Source organism: Chelonoidis abingdonii, chromosome 5, assembly GCF_003597395.2.
Source record: "Chelonoidis abingdonii isolate Lonesome George chromosome 5, CheloAbing_2.0, whole genome shotgun sequence".
NCBI lineage: Eukaryota > Metazoa > Chordata > Testudines > Testudinidae > Chelonoidis > Chelonoidis abingdonii.
In genome coordinates, this window is record NC_133773.1 from 81,374,297 (window position 1) to 81,401,044 (window position 26,748).

The 26,748-nt window shown below is 39.6% G+C and overlaps 1 protein-coding gene across 13 annotated transcripts in view; it reads left to right on the forward strand.

Annotated features, from left to right (window-relative positions):
- The window catches only part of TENM3 (teneurin transmembrane protein 3), a 704,125-nt gene that overhangs the window by 584,305 nt on the left and 93,072 nt on the right, over positions 1 to 26,748 (forward strand). For all 13 annotated transcript variants that reach the window (XM_032780127.1, XM_075066391.1, XM_032780134.1 and 10 more), the window contains 4 exons: positions 92 to 193; positions 373 to 567; positions 2,004 to 2,204; positions 5,531 to 5,716. In XM_032780127.1, the coding sequence (XP_032636018.1) occupies positions 92 to 193; positions 373 to 567; positions 2,004 to 2,204; positions 5,531 to 5,716 (684 nt within the window). The remainder of the gene's footprint in view (positions 1 to 91; positions 194 to 372; positions 568 to 2,003; positions 2,205 to 5,530; positions 5,717 to 26,748) is intronic.

The following is a 26,748-nucleotide window of genomic DNA, read 5'->3' on the forward strand; positions in this document are numbered from 1 at the left end:
TGGTTTAGAATTAGATGATAGACACCTTCTGTTCTAGTTTAGTACTTTGGTGGGAGTCTCTATGAATTTTTTTTCTTATTCTTTCTTTCAGAGTCTGTAGTGGAATGCCCCCGAAATTGCCATGGAAACGGAGAGTGTGTTTCTGGATCATGCCATTGTTTTCCTGGATTTCTGGGCCCTGATTGTTCAAGAGGTATCTGAACCAAATTCTTCTCTTACTTTAAAATAAACAAACTGCAGAAAGACGAGTTATTACTAATCTACCAAGGAAAAGAAACTGGCATGCAACTTGTTACATACATGTTCCTCTTTTTTCCCTAAGCTTGCTTGAAAAGAGTTTTGTTAATTCTTCTGTTGTGTTTTCTTTCACAGCAGCCTGCCCAGTATTGTGTAGTGGCAACGGGCAGTATTCCAAAGGGCGCTGTCTCTGTTTCAGCGGTTGGAAGGGTACAGAGTGTGATGTGCCTACCACCCAGTGTATTGATCCTCAATGTGGGGGCCGTGGGATCTGTATCATGGGTTCTTGTGCCTGCAACTCTGGGTACAAAGGAGAAAACTGTGAAGAAGGTAAAGAAATAAATATTTACCCAAGCATTTACAGTAATATTTCTAAAATGTCCAATTACAACATAGTGAATCAGATTTTTGAGCTGGTATAAGTCAGCACAGCACTATTGATTTCACTGGAGCCATGTCAATTTGCACCAAATGAAAATCTGGCCCAGTAAAGCCATGTGCTGGCAAATTGTTCACCTTATATCAAGCATACTAAAACATCCTGTTTGCTAGATATTTTGCGTTGAGCAGGTTTTGTCTAATAATTTCAGCATATTAAAAATAGGTTTATTTTATCTATCTGACATCAGCTAAGAGAAAACACAAGAAAAGATGATTGTTAGAACACAGAAAGACATAGTGATTTTTTTCACATTGTAGAAGAAATTGTTACTCTATTGAATATGGTCTTTCCCACCAACATTTTTATAAAGACTTACAGTTAAAAATGCTCATTCAAATGCATCACATTGAAAAATTATGTAATTTTTTTTGGTATTTTAGAGATGTATGTGTATTCATTCTGGTGTGCTGTAAAGTGGAGTTCATTTTCTATTTATTTTTTTAGGAGGAAAAAGCACCATTTCCCTTCCTCAATCAAATAGATTTTATTGATCTCTACATACAAAGTAATGCAATTAAGTCTCTGGAATTAAATTTTCAGATCATTGACCCTACAAGTGTAAAGTTTTATTGAGTCAAATTAAATCTCGTCATCTAAAGCACATTAAAGTGAATTAAGAAGAATAGAGAATACCCAACTCATTTATTTCTCAAACAGGTTGAGGGTCCTATAGAGCTGTCAGAACTCAGTAGTAGTGGATTAGGTCAGTTGATACTGCTTGTTATAGAGAATACAAGATTTTGTTACTCTGTGATTAGGAAAATGGAGAGCAATAGCCTGCAAACTCAAGTGAATCTTGGTGTAATTCAGGAAAATTACAAATCCTTGCAAGAATCTCAGTTACATCAATGACTTCGAGGTTTATGTCTGTTATCCCCAGGATGTCATTAAACCAGTTACACATATGTACATGGATCCTCACAATTACTTTTGATGATCTAATGTACTACAAAGAAAATTACCAATATGATAGCAAAAATGGATTAGAAGTTGCACTCTATTAGTTATGTATTGATTTTTTTTGTATTTATTTGATCAGATAGTGCTTGTTAACTTGTGATTAAAGCAGGCGGGCTAGGAGCCACCTTAGGACTCATGAGTTCTACTCTCTGTTCTTCCACTGACTCATTACGTAACATTGTGATTTGCTTCATCGCCTCGTATCTCAGTTTACTGATTGTTGTTAAATGAGTGTAGTACTGTTTACCTCACAGGAGTTTTTTTGATTAATTCAGAAAGTGCTTAAAATAACTGGATGATCATTGTTGCTATTGTAATTGTTAATAATAACATATTAAAGATTATCTTTTTCTTTTCTCTCCAGCTGATTGCTTAGACCCAGCCTGTTCCAGTCATGGTGTGTGTATCCATGGAGAGTGCCGCTGTAATCCAGAATGGTGTGGAAGTAACTGTGAAATACCGAAGACAATGTGTCCAGAGCAGTGCTCTGGTCATGGGACGTACCTTCAAGAAAGTGGTACCTGCACTTGTGACCCTAATTGGACAGGTGCAGATTGCTCAAATGGTAAGGATTAAAAACATTCCCTATGTGTAAAACTCTAATATATTTTAAATTAATACATAATCTTGCATTATTGTGTAAGAACCTGATCCAGCTGCCATTGAAGCTAACTCTTTATATAGACTGTAGTGGGAGCAGGATTAGGCCATAAATCATGAGTGAAACATTCAGAACAAATGACCATGTGTAAATATTTGAAAATCAAACAGTTTCTTCACTCAAAAAATGAAGGCATTTTTTGCTGGTGGTTCAAAGAAAAGAACAAGATGTTATATGTACCTTCTGCATTTAAGATTTGTACTGAGATATTCATCTACATATTTAGCACTGTGTTAATGACGCATCCAGAAATATTTCCATTTGAAAAATCTATTTTTAGCTCCTTGGAGGGGCCAATCCTGTAGTTCTTGTTCAGGCAAAACTCCAACTGAAGTTAATGGAAATTTTGCCTGAATACGGACTGCATGAATGGGCCAACAGTTCTAACAGATAAGGCTTTCTTCAAGGAAAAACTTAGCACATTTAAGGCCAGTTGCTTATCTTAGATACATTGGTATAAATTCAGATTAATATATGGAATTATTATAATTTAGATCAGAATCTGAATTTTAGTCTCAGTCTGAGAGCAACCTTTTTGTGCCAAATTTTGGGAAAAATTACCTGTGGTCATTTTGTAGCGACATATTTAAAATCTGGATAATTTCTAACTGTCAGATGTGTTTTGCCGAAAAAAAGCATGATAATCTAACAAAGTAATTGATGCTCTTCATGACACCTGAACTCGTGGCCTACTTGAGGAGTAGTGGTTTTATATCAAGTTATAAATGATATTTAATCAATTCTCTGTAAATAACTGCCATTTTGAAATGCAGTTTTTGTCTGATATCTATGATATTGATCAACAGTCCTTGAAAGTCATTGGTAGCTCAGGTATAGGTGGGCAACAGAGTGAGAAAACTGTAGAAGGGGAGTATTTTCCCATATTTAATGTTCCATATTACTTTCAGATTTAGGCATTTACTTTGTGTATGCATATATGTCATCAGATACTAAAGTAATATTTGTACCTCCAAAGAAAAAGTGTTGTTTTCTAAAGGGGGGAGGGATAGCTCAGGGGTTTGAGCATTGGCCTGCTAAACCCAGGGTTGTGAGTTCCATCCTTGGGGGGGCCATTTGGGGAACTGGGGTAAAAATCTGTGGATTGGTCCTGCTCTGAGCAGGGGGTTGGACTAAGTGACCTCCTGAGGTCCCTTCCAACCCTATGATTCTATTCTGCTAATTTTGTTTTTGAATGTCTACAGTGCACAGAAAGCTTTCTGAGCTCATCTGGTATGGCACCCATGTGCTTAGGTTCTTATAAATATGACTGTTTGTGGAAAGTCTGCTATATGGTTCAAAGAAAATACAGATTGTACACATCTTCTGATGGCATCCATCTTTACACACTTCATGTTAGTTCTGGTCATTCACTATCTGTGCTCATGTTTCAAAAACATGAGTTGATAATTGAAATGTATAAAAGTATACTGTTTCATGTATATTCAGATATTTCAGTTACTTCAGACTTATGAAATGTTAACTAGTTTTTGCAATAAAATGTAAAGAACCCCTACTGAAGTTGTACAAAATGACCTTCAGATATTTAAAGTCAATAAATAAGTAAATCTTACTCATAAAGAAACATTTTGTTAAGCTGCTAAAGGGAGAAGAATGAGTTATCCATCAGACGGCTTACAGCGTTGAAATCAAGAGTTTTCATCTATCTTCATCAGCAGTTTGTCCATTACTTAGCCCTTCAATTCCACTTCAGTTAAATTAACTCTAATTAATAAGTTCATTACAAAGATTGACACACCTTGCTCAAAGCTAGTTTGCTCAAAGCTGATAAACACCTTCACCCTAATGAAAAATTGATTAGATTGAAGAGAAAAGAGGGAACCTCTGAAATAAACCTCTCCCTCTCCTGCAGCTGGGTTGATGTTCTGTGACTCTGAAGTTAATCAGGCCATCTCAGATCTTTTAATCAAAAATTTAATTCAAAGTAGATAGAAAATGTTGTGTGGGAAAAACAACCCAGCTCTCTTGCCCAGTAAACATTCTGCAATATTGTTCATAAGAAGTGCCATCACAACTTGATGCTGTGTGGAATGTTTTATAGCACTTTGAGGCAGAGAATTATAATCTATTGGGGGGAAAATACTACTGAATGAAAAACTAGAAACAAAGCCCATATGTAAAACCTTTCAGCCTCTTTTATGAGCTCTCCTTTTATTGCAGTCAAAAATAATTTCAGTTCTTTCTTATTAGGGTGGTTTGCTGTCTTTTACAAGGAATCCCAAACTAAATATAATAATCTTATGAACCATCATATGATTGTGACTAACTGTATTCTAAGAGACTAAAAAACATCCCTCAGGCTTTTTTTAACTGTAGTCAACTTCACACAAATTAAGTTTTCCAAAGACTGACTGAATAAAGAAAAAAGATAAATGCAAACTATAACAACCTGAATTATCATCTTGTATTAGTTTTGAGATGTAAGATATATTGTTTGGCCTATGAATAACTTAGGCCTTAATGTTCTTTTCAATTATTCTACTAGTTATAAAACACTGTTAGTGTAGGTGACAAGTTGAATGCTTTAGTTGATTTATTTTTAATAGTCTTTCTGTTTTTAAACCAGACTGCCTAAAGCTGTCATTGCTATAAATTTACAGAAAGTTAAAAAAAATCTTATATTTAACAGACATGTCAGTATGTCAGCAATGCACTAATGTGTCTCACTGAGGCTGATCCTTTTTAATGAAAAAATATGTCAGAGATGGCACATTTCAAATTTGAAAGAAACCTGCGGGCAAGGAAAAAAGCCCCTTTGCTAAATTGAACTTTTGTTCAATTGTAGATTTTTGCCTATAATGTAAATGACCTATAAGGTACGTGGTACATTTAGTCACTAAAACTATGCAGGAAATTCTAATGGGTTTAAATGCATATAATCTAAGCTACAAAAGGTAACTTTTAAGAAATATGTGCTCGCAAAAAATATAATTGGAAATTACTCAGAGCTAACTGACAGAAGAGCTGTGGACTCTTAGGCATTACTAAGTCTACTGGGTAACTAATTAAGCATTAGCAGAAATAAAATTCCATATTCTATATTCTCTTGGGTCCTACCTGAAAATGCTTTTAGCAGTAAATTCCTTTGATTTAATGTTCAAAGATTTTCTTTTCTCCTTCATATGTTGAATTAAAATGTAACTCTGCTAATTAATGTGTGTTCTCCTCTCATTCTTTCTCTCTTTTTCTCCCATTTGTCCTTTTAAATACAGAAATCTGTTCTGTGGACTGTGGCTCTCATGGTGTTTGCATGGGTGGAACATGTCGTTGCGAAGAAGGTTGGACTGGACCAGCCTGCAATCAAAGAGCCTGCCACCCTCGCTGTGCTGAACATGGAACCTGTAAAGATGGGAAGTGTGAATGTAGCCAGGGATGGAATGGAGAGCACTGTACTATTGGTAGGCTAGCTGTGCTTTAATATCTGTCTTCAATACAAAACTCAAAAAGCTAGAATTCCTGGTCTTTTGCGCATCAGAAATGTAACACTTTGAAGCTTGTTTCTTCAAACAGAATATTTGCACCTGTCAGGCTGTGTAAAGGAATTAATGTTTTAAGAAAGGAAATGATTATATAATGGCTCATCAGTCCTTTACAGCTTGTTTGCCACAAATAGGAGGTGCAAAAATTTCACTTTCAGTTGTTTCCTGTAGCTGCCTCCTGTAGAGGAGAAGCTTACATATTTTTTAAATCTGTAAATAAGTCTTCTGATGTATGCTTTTTTTATTTTTATGTGATAGTAACACATCTTTTGGAAAACAATGCTACCTTTTTTCCCCCTTTACTGAGAAGAAAGCTTAAGAAGTTTACTCTAACCTGAGCCCCCCCCAAAAAACACTTACCAAGGTGGTAAAGAGATCTAACTGCCCCCCTCCCAATTATCCATTTTGTTGACATAATGAATTTCTACTTTACAGTTGTACAAGATATTTGCTAAGCAAATGACATTACCTTTCAAAACACTTCAAATGACATATTCAAAAGAAGCAGTCTTCATTAATCTCTGTATGTTTCCATGATCAAAAATGTTCTGTCCTTTAGAAACCAATCTTATTCAACTTATTCATAAATGATCTGGAGAAAGGAGTAAACAGTGAGATGGCAAAGTTTGCAGATGATACTAAACTGCTCAAGATAGTTAAGACCAAAGCAGACTGTGAAGAACTTCAAAAAGATCTCACAAAACTAAGTGATTGGGCAACAAAATGGCAAATGAAATTTAATGTGGATAATGCACATTGGAAAAAATAACCCCAACTATACATACAATATGGTGGGGGCTAATTTAGCTGCAACTAATCGAGAAAGAGATCTTGGAGTCGTGGATAGTTCTCTGCAGACGTCCACGCAGCATGTAGTGGCAATCAAAAAAGCAAATAGGATGTTAGGAATCATTAAAAAGGGGATAGAGAATAAGATGGAAAATATCTTATTGCCCCTATATAAATCCATGGTACTCTCCCATCTTGAATACTGCATACGGATGTGGTCCCCTCATCTCAAAAAAGTTCAGAAAATGGCAACTAAAATGATTAGGGGTTTGGAACAGGTCCCATATGAGGAGAGATTAAAGAGGCTAGGACTTTTCAGCTTGGAAAACAGGAGATGAAGGGGGGATATGATAGAGGTATATAAAATCATGAGCGGTGTGGAGAAAGTGAATAAGGAAAAGTTATTTACTTGTTCCCATAATATAAGAACTAGGGGTCACCAAATGAAATTAATGGGCAAAAGGTTTAAAACAAATAAAAGGAGATTCTTCACATAGCGCACAGTCAACCTCTGGAACTTGCCTGAGGAGGTTGTGAAGGCTGGGATTATAACAGGGTTTAAAAGAAAACTAGATAAATTCATGGAGGTTAAGCCCATTAATGGCTAGCCAGGATGGGTAAGGAATGGTGTCCCTAGCCTCTGTTTGTCAGAGGGTGGAGATGGATGGCAGGCAAGAGATCACTTGATGATTACCTGTTAGGTTCACTCCCTCTGGGGCACCTGGCATCGGCCACTGTCAGAAGACAGGATGCTGGGCTGGATGGACCTTTGGTCTGACCCAGTATGGCCTTTCTTATGTTCTTAACTCCTGTGCTTTTATCATTGAATTATTTACACCCTGTATATTCCATATAACATAGACAAAAAGCAAATTGTGTGACCCTTTCTTTCAAATTATATGAAAGATCATTCTCTTTCCCAGAATTTAATTAATGTGTCTCTCCAGAAACTTACCAAAGGCCACATTTTGCTTTTGGATGTTTACTTTTCCAATTGCATAGAATTTGACAGACATCTGTGGGCCGTGAGTAAATGTGGGGATTTGTGTATGTATATATACCAAAAAGGGCAGAGGAATTAGAAAAAAGGGAAGAAGTGTTGTCACAGAAAAGCAAGTGATACTGTTATTTACTTGTATTACCATAGCACTTAGGAGCCCTAAGTCATGGACCAGGACCCCATTGTACTAAGCACTGTACAAACACAGAACAAAAGAAGATGGAAGTCTGAGAGGTCAGATATGGAGTGATGCTTAGTGAAAAATGTTTGCCCAGAAGTGATGCAGTGTTTTTGTCTTTTTATCATTTTTTGGTATGAGTTCATTTGAGAACGTAGTGATTGTCTGGTTTCACCAACGTAATTGTTGGGGCATTTGATGCACTGGATATGGTATGCCACATGTTGTGATAAATGTCTGTAGGACCCACGGATCTTGAAAGGTGTATTGTGGGGGTATCTGATGAGCTTGGTGAGGTTGAGCATTGTATGAAGGCCAGAAGAGAGGGTTCAGGGAAGATTTCTTTCAGAATGTGGTCCCCATCAAATGTGGGTTGTAATTGTTGGATGATACTTCATATGGATTCTAGTGTGGGATGGTAATGACACTCAGTCAGTGAGGGGGTTTTCTGTATTGAAGCAGAGGTCTCCTGCAATATTTGGGTAGCCTGCTCCAATCTACAGTAGTTCTCTGGTAAAGTGTCCTTGTTTAATGAAGGTAGTTTTAAGTGAGTATCCCACACTTCCTCTTCAGAGCATATTCTGTTGTATCCGAGTCCCTGGCTGTAGATAACAGGTTTCTTGGTATGTCTGGTGTGATTCTTGGATCTGTGGAGGGAAGTGTGATGATTCATGGGATTTCTTGAATATACTGTCTATAGAGTTTCATTGTTTAAATTGGTCATGGTGTCCAGGAAGTTGATGGTGGTATGGGAGTGTTCTAGAGTGATAATCACCACGACTACAACAAGACTGGAAAACATAGGAAACAGAAATTTGATCATAAAGGGCTCTTCAGTCTAGCAGACAAAAGTATAGTAAGATCCAGTGGCTGGAAGTTGAAGCTAGACAAATTCAGACAAGAATTAAGGTGAGCATTTTTAAGAGTGAAGGTAATTAACCATTGGAACAATTTACCAAGGGTCGTGGTGGATTATCCATCACAGGAAAATGTTAAATCAAGATTAGTTGTTTTTCTAAAATATAAGAGCTATTTAAAGCAGGAATTAATTGGGGGAAGTCCTATTGGGCCTGTGTTATACAGAAGGTCAGATTAGATATCACAATGGTCCCTTCTGCCTTTATAATCTATGAGTCTATGAATATTTTTCAGTTTGATAGGCAGTAGTCTAATCCCACCTGTGGGATAACTGTTGTCAAGGTTTTCATAGGCATAATGGCAAAGGAGAGTTTTAAGGAGATTTCGAAAGAGGATGATGAGGTTGCTTTGCAGGTGTTTATAGGAAGCTTTTCCCAGACAGGGAGGGTAGCATGGAGCACAAAGGTGCTCGTTGGAAAATTTAATAATTTCCTGATGGAGGCAGACATAATGGACTGAATATAGGTAGGAGTTGGCATCTCGATAATGAATAAGAGATGATAGGAAAGATGGAGATAGGTTACTAAGGGCCTTGAAAGTGAAGATGAGCAGCTTATGTTTGATGCAACAGAGAAGGGCAATCCAGTGAAGGGCTGCAAGAGGAGTGAGATGGTAAAATTGATGCGCTTGGAAAATGATCTTTGGTAAATAACTCTTAATGGATATAACTGAGGCAAGATTGCATTATTCAAGGCCAGACAAAAAGATGCAAAATATTGCATTAATTGACATGCAAGATGATGAGAGCTTGGCCAAGACTTGTTAGGTTTTTTAGATGAGAGAAAAGCCGTATCTTAGAGCTGTTATGCCAAATAAGTCAACAAGATTTAGACATAGGCTAGCAGTGAGGACCTACAACGTGATCCAGGTTGAAGAGGACACACAGGTTGTGGGCCTAACTGACAGGATGATGGTCTTGTCCACATGATTAAAAAAGACGGGCGGGAGATTTCTGGAGAAGCCTGATTAAGAGCTCTTTTTCATAGACAGGTTCAGTTTTTGTTGACTGCTAGACATCCATGAGGAAATGTCAGAGAGACAGGCTGAGATTTTTGTTTGGACAGCAGGAAACAGGTGAAGAGGGGAGGGAAGTCTGGAGTTGTCAGCAGAAAGATAGTAGTTGAATTTGTGTTTGCAGATGAGATTACCCACAAATAAGGTGTAGAGAGAGAAGAGAAAGGCAACAAGGACAGAAGGTTGTGAAACCCTTCCAGCAAGTTGGAGAGGGGATGAGGAGGATCCACCAAAGCACATGCTAAAGAAGTGATTAGAGAGGTAGGAGGAGAGCTGCTTCTCTTTTTAAAAACAATTACACTCCCATTTGTTCCTAAGATTAAGATAAAGCCTTTCTTTAGGTGGCTTTAACTTGCCGAACAGAAGTTACTCAGCAGATCACTCTACTGTTGGTCTCACTGACCTGGACTGCATTACCTGGGTTATAGTTGTACACAGATGAATTGTTCTTGAACAATATTTCCAACATATTAGGCACAAACAGGTTTTTCTTCAGCACTAGGCAAGTAGGTCTGTCTTTTTCAATACATAAATTATCGTGTGGTTGCTGTTGTCAGGAAAATCCCACCTTTGGTTAATGTTTGATTTGTTTGATGTGTTGCTTTTATGGTCTCTAAGACTCAGGGCTGCCCAGGGGATTCAGGGGGCCTTGGGCAAAGCAATTTCGGGGGCCCCTTCCATTAGAAAAAGTTGCAATACTACAGAATACTACATTCTCATGGGGGCCGCTGCAGGGCCCAGGGCCTGGCCAAATTGCCCCACTTGACCTCCCCCTACCCCTCCGGGCAGCCCTGCTAAGACTAGTAATGAACCACAGGATCATATTCCACACTGATACGTATGTTTTTCTTGAGATGTTCTCTTGGAGACCGCATTGTTACAGATAAATCAGGTCCTTTTCTTGCTCTTAACCAACCATAGCTCTGTCTTAGGCTATGTCTACGTTGTGAACTAGGGGCATGATTCTCCTGCTCGTGTACAGATACTCACCATAGCGCGATGAGAGCTAGCACAAGTATAAATGATAGCAGTCTAGTCGTGGTGGCAGTGGAGGCATAGCTGAGTGATGCCAAGTATAAACACATCTAAAAAATGGTGGGCACATACTTGGCGTCGCTCAGCTGTGCCTCTGCAGCTGGTGCCCATGCTACCATGTCTACAGTGCTATTTATACTTGCACTAGCTCTCTTTGTGTTACCTTGTGTATATTGATATGAGCAGGAGAATCACACACCTAGCTCATAGCATAGGCATAGCCATTGTGGAATGGGAATTGATTCTTCCTCAGCCTGGCGTGCAAAGAGCCAATGAGCCCATGTCCCAGCCCCTCTAGCTTATATAACAATATCGCCACCAAAGTAACAGATTTCAAAGCACAAGTGATATCTGCATACACAGTACTTCCATTGCCATCCTTTGCCTATAAAACCAAACATTTTTATACCATTTACTAGCACAACTTGCCCTTGGTGGCCGAATACTTAGATAGTCTGCATTGTGTATGTGGAAGTCTTACAAGTTCCCTTATGTATTGAAAAAGTAGGAAATCCCTTTACTCACGATTTCATATGCTATTCAGCATCTAGATACTAGGATAATATACTAGAACCCAGTTTATCAGATCTAATTGGGACTGGGGCCAGATCCAATAATTAAATTTTCAGATAATCCAGAGACTGGAAAAATGCGAGGCTGCAGCACCTTCTAGCAGCCACAGGAGAGATCGCAGGCTTCTGGACCTGTGCTTAGTGGCTGTGCAGTTAATATGGAGAGCCAGATAATGGAGGGTTGGATAAATGGGGTTCTACTGTACATACTTTAGAAATCGACATATATACACAAGTAACCAAACGCCACCCAAAGTTCACACACACAAGCCAGGCCCAGACTCATGCTAAGGGAGCGTGCACCAATTTCCAAAAAATAACTGTATAGATGTTGCTTTGATATTGTGACTCAAAGCCTGAGCCCGAGCTCCAGCCCCAGCCTGAGTTGCAATATGAAAGCAAAGTCTACATACCTATTTTTAGCATGCTAGCACAAGGACGTAGGCTGGGAGGATTGCTCCCAGATTCAGTGTAGACATACCCACAGATTCCTATCATTATATGGACAGGTATATCCACTCAATATTTTGCATCTGTCGTGTCCACACTGGATCCAAATGACGGGAGAGGTATGTGCACATTAATCATAAAGGCATGAATGGAGCGTTAAGTAGCTAAAGGCATTAGCTCAGCTTTCCAACTCGATAATCTATCTGACTATCTAAAGAGCTATGGTTTTACATAAATCATGAGCAGCGTTTGAGACAGTAAAGTGAAGAATATTCCAACCTTCTGCTGAGAACTTCTGTTTGTCTCTGAATGTTTTATTTCTGGTTGCATTCTTCAAGTTGGCACATATAAAACAGCCAAAAAACCCACCTCTCTGATTTTAAAGAAGTCCTTTGTGGAATTCTCTTCTAATAATATGTTAAACATCAGGTTGTTTATTGAGTTACATTGATTTTCATGTACATTCAGGCAATTCACATGCAAATTTGGCTTGGGGGAATTCCTAATTCTTTTAAGCTACAAAATACAAGCTACTTGTTTTTATTCTCATTCTTTAGTACATTGGGAAGCAAGATCATTAATGATCACAAAGACATGCTTTGTTTGTTGAGACAAAACTTAGGCATGCACTGCTCAGCATACCTCTATTAAACACCAGGGTGGCTCTGGGGTTTAGGATACCAAAGATTGGAACATTGCAAATGAAATACACACAGCTGGGGAGTTAGTTGTTAAACAATATGAAAAAAAATCAAAAGCATTAGCAGCATGGACAGATATTGGTCTGATGCACTAGATCTTGTTGTCTTTGATAAGCGGTATAGGAAGAGTGGTATTTGTTTCAAATAAATTATGAGGCCAAAGCTTTCAGTGCTTTCCTCCAGCACAATTTTTCACACTAATAGTTTTTCACAAATTAATAGATATAAAATATATTTGGGTTTTCTAATGTCTTAAACTGTGCAAAGCATTAGCAAGGTTATCAAGATTTTAGTAATGCTAGATTGGAAGGATCAGCCAGGAAATCTATCAGAGATTGTATTCTCACTTATGTTGGCATTTTTACCTTGAAATAATTCTTGTTTCCAATTATTTAATTTAAATCTGTTTTTCTTAGATAATTTTAAATGAGTAGGGGGTATTGTGATATGTAAGAACCAATATGTAAAGTAAACGAAACTACTCTTAATACTGACCCTATTCTTTGGTTACTTCAACTAATAGGAAAATAGATCAAGGATTAATTTATATGCATGATTTCCATTGGCCCTTTGTAGTTGCACACAGTATCTCACTTAATGCCATACCTGCTCTTGATACACTCATTGTGTGGTCTGTATGATGCATGCACAATTCCAAAGATTGATGTACAAGTTGTTCAGCAGGAGTTGCATGCTCAGGTTGGGACTTAATCCTGAAATGTACTTAAGTTGATAAGAGTTGAAGGAGCATGGAATCTCCCAGAGATGCTCAGCACCTTGTAGAGTTGAGTCAATAAAGGGCAGTGTATGTTCCAAAGCACATTAAGTGCTAAGGAAATTAAAGGATTTCTAAATTACTGTGTATATTTTTCCCCTTGGAGTGGTAAGATTTTACCTCTGCTTAAATCCACATGGGCACAGTTTAGATCAAGGATTATTTTACCACAGAGCCCCAGCCCAAGGCCATGGGAAATTACCTGCCCTATTCTTTGTTTGGTCTGAGAGTGGCATTCATGAGTCTGAGGTTGGAATGTGGCCCTTTACTATTTTGCGAAGATCTATTTCTGCCTCTTATGGTAGATTTTCATCCTAAACCAATTCTATTTCCATTCAAATAATTGGTCCCATATTAAAAATGTTGGTGATTTTTTTGTTTGTTTTTTAAGTATTAAGCACAGGAGACCTCCCAGATTCTGTAATTGTAGTTTGCATATTTAAGATTGGAATTTCTATCGTCAACCTCTACCTTTATCTCTGTGTGTATGCAAGATTGCACATGCACAACTGGACACTAGATAGACTCCTGAGTGAACATTTATTCCTTAATTATGTTTTCTGATTGCAGTTTTGCTAAAATGTTTTTGTTGTTGCTGCTTGATGTTATGTTTTCTTTTTAAGCCCTGTTCACAATGAGTTCAGTGACCTTCTCCTTTTTGAATAGCTATATTGTGAGGTTGGAAGAGAGAGTGTTTGTTTGAAATGAAGTTATTATTTCTGTGATTTAACTATCATGTACCCTTAATAAATAAGTAACAATCATAGAAATCCCATCGATATGAATACTTTGCCAGCTGCTTTTCCATTAAACTCTGCTAGCTGAATGAAATCAGTAAATAATTATGTTGGTAGGGAATCTGTTATATCCAAGTGCTCTATAATGTCTCCGTTTTACAACACAGCTTAATTTTTTCTATACACCAAATTAGTTTTTAGAGTAATCTAAATTGCAAATTGGCCGATTTGCATTAAAACGATGCCATCTTGTTCTGATTTGTCAACACCTCTTTTTTAAAAAGTCGTTAACATTAAGCATGGGTGGGTAAGACCATCTGTTTATGGAGCTTGCCTGCAGCTCCATCACTTAACATGTAAGACAGGTTACAGCTGTTTAATTGTTATGGTGTTGAACGATTATGATTCTATCCAAAATTAATATTTATATATGTATGCATAGAAAGCATGTGGTTAAACATAAGTGATCTAAATGTGGATTAATGTCATTAAGCATTAATTAATTAATCCCTCAGGAGGGCTGAAGTTGGAATAGTGGTATTCACACTACTTTTTTAGTAACTGCATGAGGTTACTTTATCTAATAGGCATAATGCAAATTAGCGTCAAATAATGATGGACAGTAAAAAAAAAAATGTACAGCTTGTAACACATTTGTATCCCTATGGGAATCAGGCCTTCCTTGTTTTATGTTCTAAGAACTTTTGCAAGATTATTTATCGTAAAATTCAGTTGTGAAAAGAAGAAGAAAAAGCAGACAAAGTACTTTTTTTACTGTTTTCTGTTACATGAAATCATAAATCAATCTTTAAAAATATAAAACATGGATTTTTTGAGTAAGAGGTAACCATAGGTAGGCCACATTAATTAGATAAATGAGATAGTTGAAAGTTATAGATTTGCATAATCATTAAAAAGAAATGGAAAATTGCAAGCAGAAAATAATCCACTTTATGTCACAGGACTAGTGAAAATGAATAGGAACATGATCATGAGCCATGTGGACTTCCACTGGCATCTGGGGGTATTGGATTTGGAGAGCTTTGTGAGTATGTGGCCCTAAAGCTAAAGGCACTATTATGCTCTTTTTCTGGTTGACCTTGAGTAGCGTAAGCTCAAAAGTACTGAGTGTCAAGGCATGCATAGTTATTCAGAATTCTCCTCTGTAGCATTGTAAGACCTGCCCATGCTTAATTTAATTTGTGTTTAGCCCAGAGCTCATTTTACAACAGATTTAAAATAGGACCATAGAGAAAGCACTACTTTTCTTTCTATCGGATCAGAGTTCAAGTCTAAGCCATATTTTGTCCTCTTGCTCAAAGACAAGTTTGGGTGCCTGATTGATCTTCCTTACATATAGGGGAACAGATGAGGTTGATCTGAGTTGAGGGGCAGCACAAATAGGAGATATTACCAGCTCCATTGCATCATTTCTTCTTCCACTGATCCTGAGGAAGCTCCTTTACTGGTGCACCATGGCGCTGAGCTTCAAATGGAAAAGTCAGGGAGAGGATTATTCTTCACTGCATTATTCCCTTTAGTAACATAGTTTTGTGCAATATAAAGAGTACTAATCTAGTCAGAATTATTTAATACTGGGTGCGTCTCTGCATACTGAAATCTTGCTGAGGGGTGTATTTGGTTCAGTGTTCACTCCAAAGGACAGCAGGACAGCATGATTCCTGAGGAAGCCATGCTGCCATATGAACGAGAGAGTGGAACAGCGAGCTCTGTAGAATGCTGTACATCTGAGCCTCTGTGTGGATGTCCTTCTTGAAACATAGGTGACCCCAAACTTGCATAGATCGTGAAACATCCGTGAATTTCAGTGGCACAGGCACACTCACAAGACAGAACAATTAATTAAATACTTCTCCCACCTTCAGAAGTTTCTCTTTCATACGAGACAATCTAGACTTTGGTTTTCTTTTCCTTCCTTTCTTTTTTAGCATTTTCTTTATTTAAGAGATCTGTTCCTTGTATATATCCAGAATCTCATCAGCTGACTATAGAAAGATTGTAGCACTTTTCATTCCCGAAAGCACTGCAGAGCAACAGCTTTGGAAAGGGAGCTGGATCCTGTTGCGGAGCATTCATCATCAACAGTATTCTCAATAAGTTCCAGCTGCACACATTTATGATGCCTAAGGGAGTAAGAACACATTCTGACTTTCTGATCCCAGATAGAGTTTTCAGGGGTAGCAGACAGAAAAACCTTGTTTTTACTTGAAACTGAACAATTTTTTTATTGAATCATTGAAATACAGTAAACCCTGTGATGCCATTTTTTTTCCAGAGGATCACTTTTCAGACTATAACTGCACTTTAAGTAGATCATATCTTTCATCTCTCCTGAATTTCTTCTTTAGTCCCTGATATAGCAGAAAATTTTCTATTATTCTGCTTACATCATTAACATCCCAATAAACATTTCCCACAAATGGTTTTACCATAAAAAGCAGAAGATCTGTCTGCTGAAGAGCTTCCAACTAATTTTTTTCTCCCCAGAATTTGAACATTTTAGAGTATATGTATGCTCTCTCTCTCTCTCTCTCCCTTTACATATATAGGGCTGTCTATTAATCGCCGTTAACTCGTGATTAACTCAAAAAAAATTAACTGTGATTAAAAATATTAATTGTGATTAATCACACTATTAAACAATAGAATACCAATTGAAATGTATTAAATATTTTTGGATGTTTTTCTACATTTTCAAATGTATTGATTTCTATTACAACACAGAATAAAAAGTGTACAGTGCCCACTTCATATTATTTTTATTACAAATATTTGCACTGTAAAAATGATCAAAGAAATAGTATTTTTCAATTCACCTCATACAAGCACTGTAGTGCAATCTCTTTATCAAGACAATTGAACTTACAAATGTAGAATAATGTACAAGAAATAACTGCATTCAAAAGTAAAACAATGTAAAACTTTAGAATCTACAAGTCCACCCAGTCCTACTTCAGCCAATTGCTCAGACAAACAAGTTTGCTTACATTTGAAGGAGATAACGCTGCCTGCTTCTTGTTTACAATGTCACCTGAAAGTGAGAACAGGCGTTCGCATGGCGCTGTTGTAACCAGCATCAAAGATACGTGCCAGATGCACTAAAGATTCATATATCCCTTCATGCTTCAATCACCATTCCAGAGGGTACGTATCCATCCTGATGATGGGTTCTATTCAATAATGATCCAAGGCAGAGAGGATTGATGCATGTTCATTTTCATCATCTGAGTCAGATGTCACCATCAGAAGGTTGGATTTTCATTTTTGGTTCAGGTTCTATAGTTTCCGCATCAGAGTGTTGCTCTTTTAAGACTTTTGAAAGCATGCCCATACCTGATCCCTCTCAGATTTTGGAAGGCACTTCAGATTCTTAAACCTTGGGTCGAGTACTGTAGCTATTTTTAGAAACCTCACATTGATACCTTCTTTGCGTTTTGTCAAATCTGCTGTGAAAGTGTTCTTAAAATGAACATATGCTGGGTCATCATCTGAGACTGCTATAACATGAAATATATGGCAGAATACAGGTAAAAAACAGAGCAGGAGACATACAGTTCTCCCCCAGGGAGTTCAGTCACAAATCTAATTAACACACTATTTTTTTAATGAGCACCATCAGCATGGAAGCACGTCCTCCGGAATGGTGATTAAAGTATGAAGGGGCATACGAATGTTTAGCATGTCTAGCACTTAAATGCCTTGCAACGCCAACTACAAAAGTGCCATGCGAACACCTGTTCTCACTTTCAGGTGATATTGTAAATAAGAAGCAGGCAGCAGTATCTCCCGTAAATGTAACCAAACTTGTTTGTCTTAGCAATTGGCTGAACAAGACGTAAGACTGAATGGACTTGTAGGCTCTAAAGTTTTACATTGTTCTGTTTTCAAATGCAGTTATGTAACAAAAAAATCTACATTTGTAAATTCAACTGTCATGATAAAGACACTAAGCACTACAGTACTTAGGTGAATTGAAATATACTATTTCTTTTGTTTTTTACAGCGCAAATATTTGTAATCAAAAATATAAAGGGAACACTGTACACTTTGTATTCTGTGTTGTAATTGAAATCAATATATTTGAAAATGTAAAAAACATCTAAAATATTTTTTAAAATGGTATCATATTATTGTTTAACAGTGCAATTCATCGCAATTAATTTTTTTAATTGCTGGACAGCCCTAATACAAACACACACAAACACATGTTTAAAGTGTTTTAATGTTCCTAACTTATGCATACTAAGAATTCTTCCTCATACATGCTAAGAAAAGCTTCTTTTGAAATTTCAGTTATGAGTGAAAGAAAATACACTTTCTTCTCTTAAAATGACATGATTAAATGTCATATTAATATTTAACATAAAAATGAAAAATCCCAAAATCTTTTTGATTTAATGTGATTGGTCCAATGACATGAAGAAGCCTGCAAAATGTGTACTTTCACTTGAAAATAAGATTATTTTTGAGTAAAAATATGTCCATTGTCATTCTAAAACACTTATTTTCATTAAATCTTAAGGACATGTTGGGCTGCGCTTACTTTGGGGGGCAGTTCCCTGGAAGAGGCAAAACCTTTCAGCTCCTAGGGGAAGGCAGGCACCGCCTCCGCAGCTCCCATTGGCCACAGTTCCTGGCCAGTGGGAGCTACGGTGCCGGTACTTGGGGCGGAGGCAAGTTGCGGAGCTACCTGGCCACGCCTCTGCCTAGGAGCTGAGGGAGGTGAATGTTGCTGCTTCCAGGGAGGATGGAGCAAGGTAGGGAGCCTGCCAGCCCTGCCAATTGTCCCAGCCCCAGGACATGCGCCACTGCCCCTTCAAGCACCCGCAGCACCCCCTGGGTTGCCTTTTCCCCAGCACCCGCAGCACCCCTGGGCCACCATCCCACTTCACTCCAAGCTTTAGTCAGGGTATATAGTACAAGTCATGGACAGGTCATGGGCTGTGAATTTTTGTTTACTCTCTGTGAATTGTCTATGACTTTTACTAAAAATATGCATGACTAAAACGTAGCCTTAGTGATAAGCACCATCAAAAACCCGTGGGGAAATGAATAATTTTGTCTTTAGAGCAGGGACTGAATGGCGGGCAGTAAATAAACCATTGAATGAGGAGAACAAAATATTGAATAGTTCCTCGCTAAGTGATCACTATCCATCTTGTGCACTGAATGAAGCAGGGGTTTCAAGGAAATAAATATATATAATCATTTATTAAAGACTAACTCATAACACCCATGTACAAGGAAGCGAAACTGAAATTCCACAGGCAACCTTAATTCTGTCATTTCCTAACTTTTGAATGTTTGACCGTGCACCTTAATAATATTCTTTTAGTATAGTTTTGAGTGTATGCACATAATGCAATGTAAAACAAATTTATATACAAGCATAGTTGTACTTGTAAGGATAAAATATTAAGAATTTCATAACACTTTAAAAAAGTGAAAAGGCAATTATCAACCAACTCTTGTAGCGGAGATTATACCACTAATAAAATGTCCTCCTGATGCTATTCTACTGTTGATGTCCTAAATCACCTACAGTGAAATTTTCTTCTATGGAATTAAGATGGTGTTAGCTTGGTTTACTGATCTGCTTAAAAGCTATTGACTCTAGGGATATATATGTTTAGTGTAAAACTGTTTTTTTCAGTGTGTAGCATCTGCTTTCCTCCTTTTAAAAGGATCTATACCTGAGTGCACAGGGGTTCTTCTTCGAGGTGTGTCCCTGTGGGTGTTCCACTTTAGGTGAATCTGCATCCCTGCACCTGCAATCAGAGAATTTCAGTAGCAGTGCCTGCTTGTGTCACACATGTGCTGTCCCTGTCTCACGCGACCTTTGCAGGTTACATAGCGCTGTGTGACCAACACCCCCCCCTCAATTCATTCTCTATCACCCTGCGCTTGAAATGGAGCAATTGGCAGTGCCTCCGAGTTTACCATTAGATTAAGAATTAGTCTAGATTAGTAGTTTTATAACCCAGTTTATTTAGTTAATAATTTTTATTTATCCTTTCTCTTCTCCATTTTTCCTCAAAAAAACCCCAAACCTTGTTTCTCAGTCATTTAAATATCATTATACCCATTAAATTATCATATATTATACCCTTTAGGATAATATAGATACCCTTCTTCATGGGAGAAACACTATTTTAAAGGTCATGCCCAGCTCTCAGGTTTTAAGCACTACTCACTTACCGGTTGATAATCCTGGTGTCTGACGGACACTCACAATGTGTCCACCATCTCAACAAAACACACGTACCACAAAAGTTCTCCCACTGCCATAATCCGAAGACCCAAGCCACAAAAGCAAGGGATCTTCAGTTAAAACTCCTCCTCATGGAGATGTCTCTGCATCTGGCTGATCCAGATCACAGACCTCTCCTGGGCAATGGTGTCCACCAGCAGCATCTGACATGCATTCTCCACCACCGTCTCAGAGAAAAGAGGACTCCTCCAAAAAGGTGGCCAAGAAGTGGTTTACAACCTCCCCTTCCAGGGAATCTAACAAAAAGAGGCAATCTCTGGCACATAAGACACTATCGGTACCAACTGCACTGATGCCAACTACCTCTGAGGCATCAGGACCTTCCAGTATCGTAGGTACCGTGCAAACCAACAACCCTAAGCCGGCAGGCTCGGACAGAAGCAACAAAAGGAAACTTACCATCCCTTCCTCGGTACCATCGGAGCTATTCAACATGCAGCACTGAGTAGCTCAGTACCACCTTATGCTTCCATAGCACGTAGCTTACAATCTTTGGCACTGATTAACCATAGTAATTGCATCAGTACTGCTAACAATACCCTTCTCAATACCGACGCTCTCAGCATCACGGCAGTTTCTCTGGCACAAAGATGCTCAGTACCATACCAGCTTACACCACCATCCACATCAGTTCCTCCTTTCTTCAGGGAAGAGGAGGATGAAGAGGAAAGGGAAATCTACACTTTACATCACTCCGGACAACTACCAGACCAGGTCCTCCAGAATAATCTGAACACCGTCCCAGACCCGAAGCTCATGGGTGCTACGGACATCCCTGGATTCCTCCACCAATGCCATCCCCACCAAAGTCGCCCTACTGGGACCCACGTATGGCATACCATCAACATTACTCTAGGCCTCCTTGTACACAGAGAAGAGAGGTCAAGGCATTCCACATCACCCTCAATGCCTGAACTCTCTGAATCCCTGGAAGAGCCACCTGAGGGACCTGAAGAAGTTACCCCAGCTGCCAATCTTTACTCCTTCTCTCTAGGTGAAGCTTTCATGCCCCCACCACCCACAACAGGTGATGATTTTAACAATTCCAAGAGCCATTTAAATGGATTGCGAACTCTCTAAAGATACCATTGGAAGAAGTTGCAGAGTCACAACATAAGCTATTGGACCTCCTCCAGACACTGACTTCATCCAAGATTGCCCTCCTGGCAGACCCCAGCAATAATTCCTCCTACTTGTTAAAGAGCAGGAAAAAAAATATTATGTCCCTTCCCAGAGAATGGAATTTTTGTTTTCACACTCTACACCAGACTCGGTGGTGTTAGAGAACATAAATGGGCACAGCAGACAACATCAATCTAGATCCACTGCATACAATAGGGACTTGAAAAGATTAGAATTTTGGACATAAAGCCTTCTCATCAGCGAATCTACAATTCAGGATCACTACTTATGAGGCATTAATGGGCAAATACATCCTCTCCAATTATTCAAAGATGTCTGACTTTATTGTTTATCTTCCTGAGGACAAGAAAGAGCAATTTAAAGCAGTCATCTCTGAGGGCCTAGCTCAAACAGCCTTACAAGCCTCATTAGACTTGGCAGACATAGCAGCATGTTCCATTGTCATGCCCATAGTCATGCGATGAGCTTCATGGCTCCATTTCTCTGGATTTCCCAAAGTACAATCCACTGTCAAGGATCTCCTGTTTGAGGCCTGAAGCTGTACACAGCTAAGACAGATGAGTTGCGTCAGACACTAAAAGCAGGGGCAGCTCTAGCCTTTTTGCCTCCCCATGCACAGCAGGCAGGCTGCCTTTGGCGGCGCGCCTGCGGAAGGTCCCCGGTCCTGTGGCTTCAGCGTACTTGCCACCGAATTGCTGCCGAATCCGTGGGACCAGCGAACCTCCCGCAGGCAAGCTGCTGAAGGCTGCCTGACTGCTGCCCTCGCAGGGACCAGCAGGGCACTCCCTGCCGCTTGCTGCCCCAGGCACACACTTGGCACACTGGTGCCTGGAGCTGCCACTGACTAAAAGACTTCAAGGTGACTCTTTGATCCATAGGCATCTACACAAAGAAAAAAATGGGAAATATTACTCAGCGCAAAGATCAAGATCTGCACAATACACAAAACTACAGAGGTAATATGACCTGCAAAGACAGAGGCAGAGACCCACAAGATGAAGAACACTCCCATCTCAACATCGACATCCCAGGAACCCCGCCCTCTAAACAGGAGTTTTTATGGTTTGGTCAAACACCCGAGAAATCTCCTCTATTTGCAAGTACTGGAATCATCCACAACCATCCATCCTTTCGGAGACCACCTGATTCCATTCTAGCCAGTGTGGTAGATCATCACGGCAGACAAATTGGTAGTAGAAATTATCAAGACTGGCTATTCAATCCAATTTACCTCCATTCCCCCAACCCCCATCCCTCTTCAGGGACTCTTCTCATCAGCACCTACTATGACAGGAAGTAAATCATCTTCTGCATTTGGGCCAGTACCAACACAGAGGGAAGGGTTTCTACTCCCACTACACCTCTACCCTGATATAACGCGACCCGATATAAAATGAATTCAGATATAACGCAGTAAAGCAGAGCTCTAGGGGGGCTGAGGGGGGCTGCGTGCTCCGGCTGATCAAAGCAAGTTCGATATAACGTGGTTTCACCTATAATGTGATTTTTTTTGGCTCCCAAGGGCGGCATTATATCGCGGTAGAGGAGTATTTCTTAACCCAGAAAAAAACTGGAGGATGAAGGCCCATTCTCAACCTAAGGAAACTCAACAAATTCATGAAGACCCAATGGTTGAGGATGGTCATGCTAGCAACAATAATTCCAGCACTAGAACAAGGGCACTGGTTCTCAGCCCTCGACCTCCAGGATGCATATTTCCACATAACAATACATCCTTCACACAGAAGATTTCTCAGATTTGTTCTGGAAAAAGATCATTACCAATACAAAGTACTCCCTTTTGGCCTGTCTACAGCTCAGCGGGTATTCTTGAAAGTACACGTGGTGGCGGCAACTCACTTCCTCAGACCAGGAGCCATAATATTCCCCTATCTGGATGGTTGCTTACTCAAAGCCTCCACACAAGAAGAAGCTCTAGGAGCTACCCAAAGGACAATAGCACTGTTCCCACAACTGGGCCTACAATAAATGATCAAAAATAAACATTCACACCTGTGCAGCGACTAGAGTTCATCAGGGCCTTCCTCGATTAACTGGCAGCCACAGCTTCTCTGCCCGCCTGCCCTCCCCACAGATTTGTCACTTTAGTCAATCTGATCATTGCAACGTAAACCAGCCCACAGACATTGGCAAGGATCTGTCTCCAACTATTAGGCCATATGTAAGCAATGACATTTGTCATGAAGCATGCCAAAGTACACATGCACTTCCTTCAAGGCTGGTTCAGGAAAGTATACATTCCACACAGACACACAGAAAAAATAAGTACTTTACAATGCCAAGCACAGTAAAAAGCTCTCTGCATTGGTGGACTTGACCAGACAATGTTTGCGCAGGAGTTCCCTTTTGCACAGACCCCTCCATCAGTGATACTCACAAAGGATGCTTCTCTGCTAGGGTCGGGAGTACACTTGCACAGCCACACAATCCAGAGTGGGTGGTCCCCCGTGGAATCAACATTGCACATAACCTATTAGAACTATTAGCAGTCAGCAACTCAAGCTCTGACTTCCTACCCATAATCAGTGGCAAGTTCATAAAGGAGTTGACAGACATCGTTGCTTGTATGTTTTATTTAAACTGACAAGGGGGGGCATAGTCACACTCACTGTGTGATATGATTATGGAACTGGTGTGTCCACCACAACATTGATATCTTAGCCTCCTACCTACCAGGATGCCAAAATGTGGACATGTTGAGCAGAAAATTCTCCCAGGACCACGAATAGGAAATAAACACTGGAGTAGTGTAGGGGGTATTTAAATGCTGGGGATTCCCAGCCATAGATCTCTTTGCCACAACCCAGAATGCCAAGTGCCCATACTTCTGCTCATAGCAGGATTGGAACCCTGATCTCTAAGCAATGCTTTTCTCTTCAAATGGGGTGTACCTCTACTGTACAGGTTTCTCCCTGCACTTCTCTTGTCTAGGGTCATACACAAGATAAGGACTGACAAATCCAGAATTATCTTGATAGTCCCCTTGTGGTCTAGACAAACCTGTTGAAGGTGGCTGGGTGTCCACCACTCACTCTTCCCCTTCTTCCACATCTACTGTTTCAAGATGCAGGCCAGGTCTACCACCCAACTTGGCAATACTTCACCTGAAAGCATGGCTACTCCATGGGTCCAACGCAGCAAGATGACCTGTTCAGAGGAAGTAAGAGACTTACCATTAAACAGCAAAAGCTCTACTACATGACCTACCTACCTACACAAATGGGAGAGATTCCACATATGGTGCCAGAATACACAAAGAGTGGCAACTACCTCTCCTTTATCAGTGATATTAGATTACATACTGGAACTTAGGAAATCAGGTCTCTCAATGAGTTCAATCAGAGTACGCCTTGTGGCAATCTCATCACTACCACATTCGCATGATGAGTAGGAAAACTTGGGGGTCTCGTGACATACCGTCGATACATAATATTCTTTAAAAGTAAGGTTTCTCTAAAACACCATCTAAAGTTTTTGTCTAAAATAGTTTCCTCATTCCACTTGAACCAGCCCATCCATCTCCCATCATTCTTTCCAAAAACTCATGGGAACAGATGAGAAGCAATGTTCCACACCCTGGACATCAGAAGGGCGCTAGCATTTTACACTGACAGGACTAAAACTTTCAGAAAGTCACTGAAATTATTTCTCTCCATCACAGAGAGATCTAAAGGAATTATCATATCCAAACAAAGGCTCTCAGAATGGATCTCTGGCTGCACTGACCTTTGCTATTGCCAGCAACACATAAAACCCACACTAGGGGCCCGCTAGGGGCCCACACGCACTCCACTAGTTCGCTTTCTACATCAATATCCTTCCTCAACAATATACCCATCATGGACATCTGCATAGCAACAACTTGGGCACCAGTCCACTCGTTCAAAGAACACTACACAATAGAGCAATACTCATCATCAGACACTCTGCTTGGACTCACAGTCTTATCATCCATCACAACTACAACTCGGAAGCCCATTTCTTCCACTGAGGAGCACTGCTCTACAATCACCTAAAGCGGAGCACCCTCAGGAACACTCCTCAAAGAAGAGAAAGTTACTCATCCTGTGCAGTAATTGAGGTTCTTTGAGATGGTTGTCCCTGTAGGTGCTCTACTTTCCTCCCTCCTCCCCTCTACTTCAGAGTTTCATGCTAGGGAGTCTGCAGCAGAGAAGGGCCTGAGAGGGGATTCATCACACAATGTTATGTAACCGCCAGAGGTGATGCAAAATGGGGATAGCATATGTACGACCCAGCCAGGCACTGCTGCTGAAATTCTCCAATGGCAGATTCACCTCAAGTGGAGCACCCACAGGGACAATCATTTTGAAGAACCTCAGTTACATACAAGGTAAGTACGTTTCTCTTTCAAGCCTATGGAAGTGGTGAAGGTATGGAGCAATATTTGTAATGGAGAGGAACTTCTCCCACTGAATTAGCTGGTTATGAGGAGAGAGCACAAGAAAAGTAGCAGCCCAGGTAGACCAAAAAGGAACTGAAGGAACCACCGGAAGGTCCAGTGCTTTCACATAAAATTCAGAAACACTTACTTTAATATGATAATGTGGCTGAAAAAGTGGTTCTGCAGGGAGACAGCTGCTCGGACATTACAGGCAGCAACATAGAGCTGTGAAGCTGAGTCAGGGTAGTGCCTGCCGCTTCTTAAGAGAGAGGTTGATCCAGTACAAAGCTAGGTTTTGAGCCCTGAGAGGAAGACATATAGAATGTAGCAGCAGTGTTCCAGTGGTTGTCTCCCTTATGTTGCTAGCTTTTTTTGAAGCAGAATGCTTCTCTTACCCTCTTTCCTCTCCTTCTGTTTTTCTTCATTCTTTCTGATTTCTTCTTTCTTTTTCTGTTCTGACAAGACTGGAGAGGACTAAGGAAAAGAGAGTCAGAGCTAGAGCATGGAAGGAATGGGAGCCTTCTCCAAGATGAAGGAAGCAAAAAAGACAAAGGAGGTTTGCAGCCTCACTCTTTTGTGCTGGCCTAGACTGACAGGGTTTTGTTGCTTGGTTTCTTTCTTTCTTTCTTTCTTTACTTCCTTGCTTCTTGATGGATGCTGTCATGGGGCAAAATTCTGTTCCTAGTTATAGTGAAGTAACTCTTGATTACATCAGAGTTGCCCTGGATTTACACCGCTGTAAATGAGTCCATAATTAAGATTATGGACTACAAGGATTATATGTAAAGTAGATGAAAAGGAAACATGCTGCAGTTAGTTTTGCACGCCCCTTTTGGGATGATTAGGCTCCACAATGAAATTAAGTGTTAGTACTATACAGCTATATCTATGCCGAACTGTTTGTTAATGATCCATCCATGTGTC